Genomic DNA, 12,795 nt, shown 5'->3' on the forward strand with positions numbered 1-12,795 from the left:
TGTTGTATATTTGGTATACATTATCTGTTAGTAATTGCTTGCATAGGTGCTGTTTTATTGACGCTCTGTTTTTCAATGATTCTGTCGCAGAAGTTCATTGAGTTTGAAGATGCACTGGAACAAGAGAAGAAGGACTTACAAGTTCTGGTGGAAACTCTGGAGCTTCAGTCCCGGCAGATGGAGCTCAAGGCCAAAAACTATGCAGACCAAAGTCAGTAAGCCTCATACTTCCACCCTTTCTTACACTGTCATACTGTCCGGTTACATGGGTAGAAGGCTATCAGTGGTCACTGTGACAGCAAAAAAGCTGATAGATAGTCCCAGTGCTGGTGTTGAAGACAGTAGAGCGATCTTTCCCCTTCGTTGTAGCACCACATCGCATCCTGGGTTTTGTGGGAGAGCATTGGATTTTTAACACTCCAACAGACCCTTATATTTAACATGCAGGTCATGCAACATAACATCCAATGAGATTTCGTTGTTTGTAAGCGAAGGCTCTCTTCATAATATTTTAATGTGTAGGAGATGATTATTAAAAGAGAAGTCACTCTTCGTTGTAGTGTTGTGTGGTGTCTAAAAGACCATCTTGAAATCATTTCATGATATCACTGCCTTTCCTCTCCATATGCGTCTGTTGGATCATCTGTTTCAGTCCTTCAGAACACTTCATATTCATTTTTTTAACACAGAAAGCCATCTCCCAGGTATTCAATATGACCCCCTTGTTTTCAAGAGTCATGTCCCCATTAGTTTGTCTAGTGCAGAGTTTTTCAAACTTTTCATCAAATTAACTGAATTTTCATTTTGTATTTTATATTTCACATTTCTCAGCCTGCTTTCATTTCAAACATTGGAAAGTGGACCATCATTTTCTTTTGATGATCTGATCCCTGTAGGTAACTCACTCACAGATTCATACGAGCCACAGGGCTTTCTGTCACTAGGTTTAAGAAATCACGTTCTCCATGTTCTGTATGTCTCTCGGCTTATTGCTTCCCATGTATATGACATGCACCATGTAAATATAATTTTCAATAAAAATTTACTGAAATAAGAACCCCCCAAAAAAATAAAAAAATTCAGTTTCTCTTGATTCGGTATGGGCATCGATCAAAGTCGTGACAACAGATTACATCAACCCTCTTTCCTCCCCAACTAGTGGTCTTATCTCACAGTTCTTCAATGCCTCCAGGTTTACAGTGTGACATCAGTGGGCACGCACTGTATCACTCTTCAGTGTACCCATGATGGACCAGGATCAGCCATTCGACATTGATGGGAAAGATTGCTGTGTGTGTGTCAGGAATACACCCCACAAATACGCATGAACTTTCAACCCATTCCTTTGATGTGTTGCAGACAAGACACTCAGCATGAGTGGCACCAAATACTTGATGAGATTTTTAGCTGGTTGACGACCAGATCTGTTAGGTTTGAGATGAAGAGAAGCTTGATGCCCCCTGAAGAGCCTGATACCTGTTTTTTTAATGCCCCAGCTTATGAAACTGTACTACAGGTTTCCATTCTTAAAGACCGTTTGCTTCTCAGAGGTTGTTTTGGCAGTCTTTGCATTCATGATGAACTATTGTTGTTTTTTCATAATAGATATATGTTTAAAAAATAATTATTGTGTAGTAGTTTCCTCTTAGCACACCGCTTTATAGTGTACACACTGCCTCAAAGTCAGGGATTGTTGCCCTACGTGCATTAGTCAAGTCAAGTCAAGAGATTTATATAGCGCGCTACATACCCAGAGGGTCTCAAGGCGCTTGAAGAAGGGTGGGGAATTACTTCTCGAAAATCCACGTTTTAAGTTGCTTTCTGAATGCTAGGTGGTTCTGAGTAAGGCGAAGGTGAGTGGGAAGTGAGTTCCAGGTTTTAGCTGCCAGGTAGGAGAAGGATCTCCCTCCCATGGTGGTTTTGTTGATGCGAGGTACAGTGGCAAGGGCTTGGTTTGAGGATCGTAGCTGGCGGGAGGGGGTGTAGAAGGACAGTCGTGTGTTGAGGCATTTGGTGACATGAGTCCCGTTGTATAAAATTAATATATAGTCAGCTGGACAGAAGGCAGAGAGGGTTGCAATCAGCAAGGATGACAATCACTATTTTCACCAGGATTCCAATTGTACTTTGCCACAGCAAAAACAGGGCCTCCTTTGGGATGCTTCACTGAGGTGAGTATGTTGAAATATGAAGCAAACAAAATTCTTGAGGAGAACTTGAGGGGGAAAAGGCCATAAATACTAGCTTGGAGTAGCTAGTGTATATGGCCCAACGTGGCTAGTTGTGAAATCCCAAACTAGCATGGGTCACTTGTGAAAGGAATTTAACATGGAGCAAATGAAAAGGTCTCCTAGCTTCTCCTTCTAGTTTCTTGCCAAAAGCCTTTAGTCAGGACAAGATTAAAGCGGTGCAGCAGGCTGGCTAAAAGTCAATCTTTAATTGAAAACAATACAAAGGGCTAGAGCAGTCTGATGTTCATTTCCAGTTTTGTGATAAGCATTCTGCCTAGGAATATTCCTCTGACAAACATTGGGTTTCCCAAGATGCCGCGATGAAGCAGAGTCAAGTGGAGCATGCATTGCATCTCCCTCACCTTGCACAGAAACTTGAGTGAGTGTCCCTTCTTTTTATATAAGTGTTTGTCCAGCCATAGTGTTTTCGGGATGGAGGCATGTGGACGGCATTTGGCCACTCAGAGTGTAAGTGACTGCACTTCCCAGCCATGCTATGTGGCTGTGGATGCTCATTACTTGGTTGGACTTGTCCCTTGCACCAGCCAACATGTTCATGGTAAGAGCTAGTGTTTTGGGTTTAAGAAGGCAAGGAAGTTTGTCATCACAGCCATCCCACAGAGGCTGGGGTCAAGCGGAAAGATGCCTCATCCCCATCGTCAACCTTTGCAAGCTGCTAGAGACACCACTGTCTGAAGTAGTGTCCATCCAATGAAACAACTTTAAATATAGTGATGTAAGAAAAGGTCTTCTCCCTAGTGCTCCATGAGATACCCTTGTAGATAAATAATTGTCTTCCCTAATGTTTCCACAGGAGCTTTGTGTTGATTTCTCTTCACCTCACCTATTGAAATCCTAATTGGAAAGCAGTATTCCCTATCCATAGTGCTCTCTTGTATCCACCCCAGGATAATACAGGTGCTTTTGATAGTACAGGGAGGAGACGTGGTCTAACAGCTAGAGCTGCCCATTTTGGAGCTAGGAATTATTTTCCTGATCTTGGCTCAATATCCTGCCATTCTGGGCAAATCACTAAGGGCCAGATGTAGGTAGCCCGATACCGGTCGGAAACGGCCGAAAATACCGATTTTCGGCCGTTTCCGACCGGCATTGGGCTATGGAGATGTAGGGGCTTAAAATACATACAGATTCGGTAATTTTACAGAATCGGTAATTTTACCGATTCTGTAAATTTTACCGATTCGGTAATATTACCGTTCTGTAAAATTACTGAATCTGTATTTTCAGATGTAGGTAGCACTTTTAACAGTGCTACAGGCCTTTCAGGATTCGGTATTTACCATGTAATACAATTACATGGTAGATAACGAATCCCTGTGTACATGCACATCTATGCATGTACACCTGTGCCACGTGGCACACAGACATGCCCTAAGTGCATGTATGTGTGTCACATGGCACACAAGCCTGAAACAGGGGTGCAACAGGGTGTGAAAGTGACACCCTGTTCCCCCTGTCAATTCGGTAATTTTACCGATTCGGTAATTACCGATTCGGTATTTGCTATTGATTCCAATGGGCTTCAAAGCCCATAGGAATAAATGGCAAATACCGATTCGGTAATTACCGAATCGGTAAATACCGAATCCTACCGAATCAGTAAAAATTACCGAATTTTTACCTACATCAGATTTACCGATTCATAAATACCGAATCGGTAAAATACGGTATTTATGAATCGGTAAATCTGATTTACCTACATCTAGCCCTTAATCTTCCCATACCTAAAACAAGCATTTACAATGCAATGGTTTTGCCTTTGTTAAAGTTAGAGCTATTGGCATTGCTCTTGACATTATTTTTATTTATGTTTTTTTTAACATAAATAAATGGCATTGTCATTTACAATGCCACTAGCTTTATCTCGCAAATGACACACACAAACACCCACAGAGAGCCCCCCCAAACACACACAGAGCCCCCCCACACACAAACCCACACAGAGCCCCCCACACACACAGCCACACAGAGCCCCCCACACACACAGCCACACAGAGCCCCCCCCCACACAGCCACGCAAAGCCCCCCACACACACAGCCACGCAAAAACCCCCACACACACAGCCACACAAAGCCCCCCAAGTATAAGGTACTTAAAATGAGTAATTTTGTCAAAATGACACGTCATGTGTAAGATTATAATGTGTTATTACGCATGCTCCGTGTGTGCGCCTGGTATTGTTTGGCATTAAGATGTGATACAAAGTGACGCTCGGTTAGTACGTCTTACTTTGTTTTAAGTCCATGGGATTTTTGCTGTCCTCCCCGATGCCCCATCACTGCATTTTGCCCTCTTTGTATAAATTAACCTGAGTTTGGTGCTTTGTGATGCAAGGCCTTTTTGGGGCTACACTTGCCTCAGCTTTGGAGACACAAAGACTTTTAGAGCGAGTAGGTGAATGGACACTCCTGTATGCTCCACTTTGACTCATGCAACAGCCACACAGAAACAAATAGTAAATCTGGGACTGGCACTATGTGGAGGTAGTAAGTAGCACTGCTAGTGATGGTTAGATTTTGTTTAATGCCCCCTATTGTAATAACAAGAGCATGATAGACTAGTTTTACCCAAAAGGTCTAAGTACTCTTTAGGAGAAAAACATGGAACCTAACATCCTTAATACAGGTAGGAAACAAAAAAAATCCTTCTCAGTAGGTATGCTCAGCATCCCTCTGGTGATTTCTCTCTCACCCACACCTGTGAGCCTTGAACTTGGTTTACAGCTTTGCCTTCCTTGCTCCTCTCATGTACACCTGGGTGCATTTGTGAGGGTCCTGGAAGTAATCAGGTGCCTTGAAATAGGTTTCGGAGAGGAGTCTGGCATCCTGAAGCCAAATGACAGACTAGGAGCATAAGATTCCTCGTGCCCCCCTCCCACATGCACAGTGTCTCACTGTGTTTTTAATCTGGATCCAAGCTGAATCCTAGAGCTAAGCAGGTTTTGTTAAGTTTTATGTTATGCAGATTTCTAGAGTGCACTATCACCGAGAAAGTATCCTGGCACTGAGCAAGTGCAAGTCTAGTCAGATCTCGGGCCTAGTGGGACTCCTTGCAAAGGCACATCTCATGGATGAGTGGAGGTGTAAGGAAGCACGCACCTTATACTGTAGAACTAATCGATACATATCCTTTTTGGAAGTCTCAGCGAAGTCAACTGTGATCTTTGTTGTATTCTCTATCAATATGAGTGAGTTTAGTCCTGATGAAAGCTCCAATACTTTTTCAGAATGCTGAAACATGTTGACCTACTTTGATGACATGAGGAGTCTAAGTTCAGAACCATGTGTTTTTTTTATCATGCAGAAGAGGGGCATCAACCTATTTGTTACCATTTGTTTTACCTGTATTGTTGAAGTGGATTCACCGAGTCACAGGTACGGAGAGTAGCTGTAGTTGGGAGAGGGGCATGGCAGGGTTGGTGGACACCTACCTTCTTTCACTGGTTGACAAACCTCTCTCTGTGTTAACACAAAGAGAGGCGAACAAGACCCTGTGAGTTTGTTAATGAGGCTGGAAATGTGCCTTATTGAGGTTCAACCATCCTTTACCCTCATCTTAAACCACACCCTCACTGTGCTTCTTCGGTTGTCGTGTATTCGACATCGCCACTCTCTCCAATCTTCAGACATACATTAGGGAAGTGGTGGGATCTTGGAACAGGTACAGAACAGGATTGCCCTCCCATAGCAGTGCACTACGGAGCCCCTCAAGGGTCACAGCTCTCACCACTATTTAACTTCCATGGTCTACCACTTCGCAAGCTTTTCCAGACGCCAGATTTCTAATTTCATCGCTGTGCTGATGACACCCAGGTGGTGATCCACTTATTATAAAGTCCTGAGCAAAATCTAGCAGCTGTCAGTGATAATTTCCAGGAAATTCAGGCCTGAATGAATGCCAATGTGCTTAGTTTAAATGAAAACAAGACATAAACCCTGCTTTTGGGAACTGTTACCTCTCTGAGGGAGATAAGTCCCCTTCGGTGCATTTATATATGCAACAGGACCATCAATCCAAGAGGGGGAGTAAAAACTCCAGAAATGAGCATCTCCAAACAGGTGAAGGCCATCCCTGCCTACACAACACAAGCTAAGAGAATACAACACACGTTTTTTTTCTGTAATCACATTATGTTTCTGTAAAGACATTAAATCATTACTTAATGTCAACCTTCAGAAGATGCTTTGTTACACTACATATTTCATAGAAGGTGCTGCCTACAACTCAGTGCCTTCTTAAAACTGAAGCAGCATGCTTGGCAAGCCTTCGCCTGAAATGTGTGATCTTTTGTTTGGTTTCTGCTGAACGCAGTCTATTTTGATTTTAAGGGATATGAGAAGTTCTGGCCTCGATTTGAGCTCTGTCTGTCGTGAAACGTGTATACGGGGTACACAGAGACAGATAAACAAAATTAACAAGCAATTGCATGTTGTGCACCATGGTCAAGGAAAGAAAAGGTGCAATTACATGGCTGTAATGACAGAGATCGATGAGTACATAAAGAAGAAAAAAGTTGTGGAAAAGTACTATGCTTGTTTTTAAGGCAGAGGGACCGGCACCATTATGCTACCCCGTACGGCCCTAAACGAAAAATAAATGAAAATAAAATTTTTAAAATAATAGAAAGGAGGTGATGACCCTGGGGGCTGGTGGGAGGCAATGCAGGAGAAGGGGGAGCAATGGGGAGTGGACAGGGAAAGGAAAATCAGCACACAAGGGAGACAGCTGGAAAACACATCAACTCTCATGGAGTGCTTAGGCAAAAAGAAAAAATATTTCCCTAAAAATGAGCAGTTGACGGACAGACATCAGCAAACCAGAGACATGGTAAAGAGGATATACTCCTGGGGAGATAGACAAGCTTGGATAAAGGAAAGTGCAAGCTAATGAATAAGAAGCGTACAATGATAACACTAATAAAACCAACCAACCACAAGCAATAGGGTGGGTCATTAGCCACTGTAGGTTCTTGGTATGCCCACAATAGGTCCAGACAAGTTGTGGTGCAAGGGGAAACCTGAAAGGGTAAGTAAGTCACAGAGACAGGCAGGTTGAACACCCAGGATAGAAAAACTCACAAAGACTCTGACACTGACAGACAGACAGCACACAGTGAAACAGGCAGGCTGACAGCTAGACAGGACACACACCGGCGGAGTGAGCCAAGGATGGGCACGAGAGATAGAAGCAAACAGACTGACATAGAGGCTGCCAGAGTGACGCAAGGACTAACATGAAGTACACAGCCAAACACATACACGACACAAACAGACAGACGAGACATGCAGGGGCCGACAGGACATGAAGAGGCAGAAAGGCCAGAGACACACCAGTGTACAACTGCACTGAGCAGCCTGCAGGAGGATCGCCTTTCTGGAACTGTATTGAATCCAAGCAGCCAAGGGTTAATCCAATCCATCCCAGACCTGACACGTTAGTGAAGGGAAAATGGCCCCAGCACATGGAACAGCCTGGAGATGGGGAAGGCAGCCATTGTCCCAGGGGGCAGAGGTCACGGCCTCAGCTGGCTGCAGGAGGAAGTTGAAGGTTAAGCAGCTGAACTAAAACCAAAAGAATCCTGGGAAAGCCCCTCGCCCTCCACCCGAAGCCATGTGAACCCCCACCACCCCCACAGGCCAAGACTGCTAGGAGCAGGCCGGAGCTCACGTCTTTCCACCCCCACCACTCCCACAGGCAAAGACTGCAAGGAAGCAGGCCAGAGCTCACGTGTGTCCACCCCACCACTCCCACAGGCAAAGACTGCTAGGAGCAGGCCAGAGCTCACGTGTGTACACCCCCTCCCCCCACTCTTACAGGCCATGTATCACCCCCACCACCCCCACCCCCACAGGCTAAGACTGCTGGTAGCAGGCCAGAGCTCACGTGTGTCCACCCCCTCCCCCCACTCTTACAGGCCATGTATCACCCCCACCACACCCACCCCCACAGGCCAAGACTACTAGGAGCAGGCCAGAGCTCACGTCTATCCACCGCCAAGATGTGAGCCTTGGATGGAGGCGCTATCACCCACCCCAGTCCATATATCTGGTGTGAGCGTCGGCAGGAGGAGCTAGAGGAATCCCAAAGACCTACCGTTGAGGCCACCTCCCCACCCCGCACAGCCCAGAGCAGTGCTCTGGGGGTGTTGTCCCCAGAGCACTAACAGAGAAGTACCTGCCTCATCACTTACCCTCCCTCCCCAGACGAGGGTAAAGCAGGCCAGAGCTCACGTGTGTCCACCCCCTCCCCCCACTCTTACAGGCCATGTATCACCCCCACCACACCCACCCCCACAGGCCAAGACTGCTAGGAGCAGGCCAGAGCTCACGTCTATCCACCGCCAAGATGTGAGCTTTGGATGGAGGCGCTATCACCCACCCCAGTCCATATATCCGGTGTGAGCGTCGGCAGGAGGAGCTAGAAAAATCCCAAAGACCTACCGTTGAGGCCACCTCCCCACCCCGCACAGCCCAGAGCAGTGCTCTGGGGGTGTTGTCCCCAGAGCACTAACAGAGAAGTACCTGCCTCATCACTTACCCTCCCTCCCCAGACGAGGGTACAGAGCAGTGACATCAAGAGCAGTGCAGCCCCTGACTAGTGGTAGAACCCCCACCCCCCGCCCGGTGCACGCATTCCAAATGTGCCCCAGTGGAGCATTTACCGCCATACTTCTTGTCCTGGGCCACCGTCCTGGCGGGGGCTCCTTGCGACGGCGGCAATCTGTTGGGCACTTCTCCGGTCTCCCTCTTCAGCATGGGAGACCGGCAACGTCCTCCGCTTCTTCCGGGGCTCCCTCCAGGCAGGCCACGGGAGCCCCACGTGGGCCGCCATACTTCTTCTCCTGGGCCGCCGTCTTCCTTCTTCCCCTGGGCTGCGGGGGGAGGGGGGGGGGGGCACTTCCGGCCGGCCGCGCTAGGATAGGCCGGCCGGCTAGTCACTTCCGGGTCGCCGCTGGCAGCGCGGCGGCCCGTCTCTAGCTCAGGCAGGTGGGCGGCGAAGTTTCCCGAGGAGTGGGCTCCCTCGCGGATCGCTCGGAGCGGAGATGGGCGGGGGCTTTCGACCAGCAGTGACGTCCACGCTAACAGGAGCAGGAAGGCAGGTGCCGGCAATGCCGGACCAGATTCGGGGGCGATCCCGGCTTTTGGCTGACGTCGCGTGACGTAGCCAAAAGCCAAAAATTCTCGGGAACGCCCCCGAATCTGGTCCGGCATTGACGGACAGGCCCGTCTTCCAATGGCTAGCCTCCATTTATGGAGCTAGCCAATGAAAGGCGGAGGCCGTTCCTGTCTCCCGTATATATCTCAATAGGTTTTCGCCTGCGCGAAAAAGATGCGCAGAGCGCATCTTTTCGCCAGGCAAAACCTAAAAAGTGTAATATCGTCCGGTGCTCATGTAAAGCTCTACAATGTCTTTGGCCCAAGTTCTTTGCATATTAAGCTGTGAAAAATAAAACATAAAATACTTCCATCCTCCAGTTTTTTTTCCAGATAGAAGCAGCAGTACGAAATGTATCACTAAATTCCTATATAAATTAATTCAAGCTCCCGCAAAAGCATCATATGGGATTTCAGTTCATTGAAACATGTTTGTCTCTAATTATTTAATTTTGGTTGTCGTGTATATAGGGCCCCGTTTCTTTCTATAGTTCACTAGTGGGTAATGCAGTAGATGAGAAGAAAATCACCGCTGATAGTACTTGTTTTTGGGAATCGGAGCATCCACTCCTCATAGTGCTCCATGAATCCTGAATTCTCTTTACGTTCTGTTCGAAAGGATCACCTGATGCATATTCAAACACCAAGTCAGGAATGGTTTCCTAGGAACTAATTTGGTTCACCCTTGCTTAAAGTAATGAGCTGTTGGTGCTTGGTGAAGCTAAGTTAATTATTTATGCTCTTGACGCATAATTGATTGCCGGCTGGGCCTTATGGATTGAAGTTATGGGCGACTTGATATTTAATGAAATGGGTGAACTGACACTAAGTCACACTTTTTCAAATGTACAGACCTGCCACGTAAGTGTATGTACATTTTGGTTGGGATGCTGCTTCTTTGTCTCAATAATCTGTCTTTAAATTAGTCACAACATTCAACTAAAGGTGCTTGTAAGCAGGACGTCGGCTCCATGTGCTGCCCCTCTTTGTACTATCCAGTCCCCTTGTAGTCCACCACCCTTCTTTATCAGCTTCTCTTGACTATGAAAACTAACACTGTGGTATTATAGTGTAGGTCACAGAAACCCCAATCCATTGTGGTAAGGAGATGCTCTCATGCCATAAGAGCAGCTACAGTCTGTAGCCTCCATTGACAGTGAACAACGTCTCTTTCTCCATCGCTAGATGCTCAAAAGACTCCCTGGGGCTTGATTCACATACTCGTTTGTATGGGTAGGCGTGATTTTCTCCCAAGTCATCTCCTCATGGAATCCATCGTTGTGATCTGGGACAATGCTTTAAGATTTTTTCTGCAGATAGCCCCCTTTCAGTATTCTAAAAGCAGGTTAGTCTTGAGAGGTCATTCTTACTATGAGAACTCCTGTTACATATAAGTAACCATTTCCTTCACTAGTATTCAACACTAGAACACACTTATAGAATAGACAAATACCATCATGTGTCATCCTATTTCTAGGATTAGAAGTGGCACATCCCCATGCAGGGTTGATCCTGACTGGTTCTCTTCATGGGAGCCATAGGGAATTGCTTGTCACTGTAAATACATTATTTAATTGTACATATCTGAGTTAGTTAGCTCAGATGCCCTTTTCCACTCTCCTGAAAGTAGATGCTTTTCCAGCCCAAGACTCCAAGGAAAACTAATTTTAACTAATTTGAATGAATCTTCATTTGTTTCTGCCTTTAGGGGCTTTACTTGCTGACACCTTCTGCTTGAATTCTTATCAATGTCCCGATTTCTTTAGCTTAGCAAGTTAGAGAGTTTTCTTCCATGGGAAACTGTTTGTGCTGCGATTTGCTTTATGAAAACCTCCCACAGACTATTTCCTACCCTTAAAATATTAACATTTAACTTTTTGTTTTTGAAACGCATCACGTTTTCCTTCAAGGAAAACAGACTTCATTTAAAAGAAAAATGCTCCATTAAAAAGCAATAAAAACATGGTGGTTTTCTGACCCCAGCAGGCTACCATGCATGTGATGGCTGTCATTCCTAACCTAGCAAACACAACAAGATGATGGACAGAGTACTGAAACGTTTCAACCCGCAGTCAAGAGATCTGGGTTGAATTCGTTGTTCTTTTGCTCGCTATGCTACTCCAGTTTAGATCCAGTTATATGCACATCAGTCTTGATCCTGTGCCTCATGGGAAAAGTCCAGCCCAAACTTCCAGGCCAGGTCTTCCCTGGATTAGAAACAAGCATTCTGGGGCCGGTTTCAGGGTATCAACCCTCAAGGGGTGGCATAGTGAGCAAAAGAACAATGGATTAAACCCAGATCTATTGACTGGGGGTGAGTGGTTGAAAAGTTCATCACTCTGTCCATCATCTTGTTGTGTTTGCTATCATTCCTATCTGCTATCACTATCGAAATTCTGTCACTCTGATGAAATGCCCATGACTCCACATCCTAGTGTCTGTGTGTCTTTTCCCGAAATCATGTGTTACTCCGGTGATGTCTGAGTATATGTTTTCCTGTTGGGGGTCAGATGGTGGGGGTGATCATGTACCCTGTTGACCCGTTTTTTACGTTAATGAATTACCAAGCATGCACAAAGCAATAAAAGTCGGCACACAAAAGCACTACCTTCAAAGCCACTACTAGACTGCAGGAAGATTTAACACACAATCGCAAAATACGGACTTTGAGATGTCTTAGAACATAACGGATATGAAACCTTGAGAAAATACCAGGCTATACTCATCATAAATCTATAAAGTATCTGAACTACATCTGTAAAAAAATTAAATTAAAGAGCAGTCTAAAGAGCAACAATATATTTTGTACTGTGTTGTAGATCAGTGATTCTTAAACTTTTATATAACACACAAATTGGGGAGGGCCTGAGGGACATTTAGAGACCTGCATAGGTTGTATCCCCCTGTACCAATATATAAACAACCTAACAAACCTATGGGTCTATCATCTGAGAATCTAATCAGGAATACAAATTATGTCTCAGCAACACATTAGTATGCTGAAAGGAAATCAGAGACAAGGGTTCTGACTCAAGGCGTCATACAGAAGATGGTTAACCCTGTGTTAGCAAAGTGAATAACTATATTTGGATTCCCATCAATATCATGTGTGATCAATATTCTTATATGGTCCTCCGTCCTGAGTCTTGTGTCTCTAGATCACCGAGACAGCTGTAGTACCCTCTACGGACTCATACTTCACACATGCCAACACTTGGACAACCATAAGAATCTGATCTGACGGGTAAGTGCAGTGCAGAAAAGAAAAGTGCGTGACATTTTAAAATAGGATAGAGAATCTCATTATAATTAAATATATAGGCGCCCCTATGCAGATATTTGTTAAACTGCAGTAGTAATGTTTTGCGCTGTTCTTGGTTTTTAGTTA

The 12,795-nt window shown here is 45.3% G+C and overlaps 1 protein-coding gene across 4 annotated transcripts in view; it reads left to right on the forward strand.

The window, feature by feature from the left end:
- The window catches only part of MAPK8IP3 (mitogen-activated protein kinase 8 interacting protein 3), a 599,057-nt gene that overhangs the window by 189,197 nt on the left and 397,065 nt on the right, over positions 1 to 12,795 (forward strand). For all 4 annotated transcript variants that reach the window (XM_086941240.1, XM_086941238.1, XM_086941239.1 and 1 more), the window contains exon 2: positions 91 to 211. In XM_086941240.1, the coding sequence (XP_086797366.1) occupies positions 91 to 211 (121 nt within the window). The remainder of the gene's footprint in view (positions 1 to 90; positions 212 to 12,795) is intronic.

The sequence above is a fragment of the Lissotriton vulgaris genome, chromosome 10 (genome assembly GCF_964263255.1).
Source record: "Lissotriton vulgaris chromosome 10, aLisVul1.2, whole genome shotgun sequence".
Lineage (NCBI taxonomy): Eukaryota > Metazoa > Chordata > Amphibia > Caudata > Salamandridae > Lissotriton > Lissotriton vulgaris.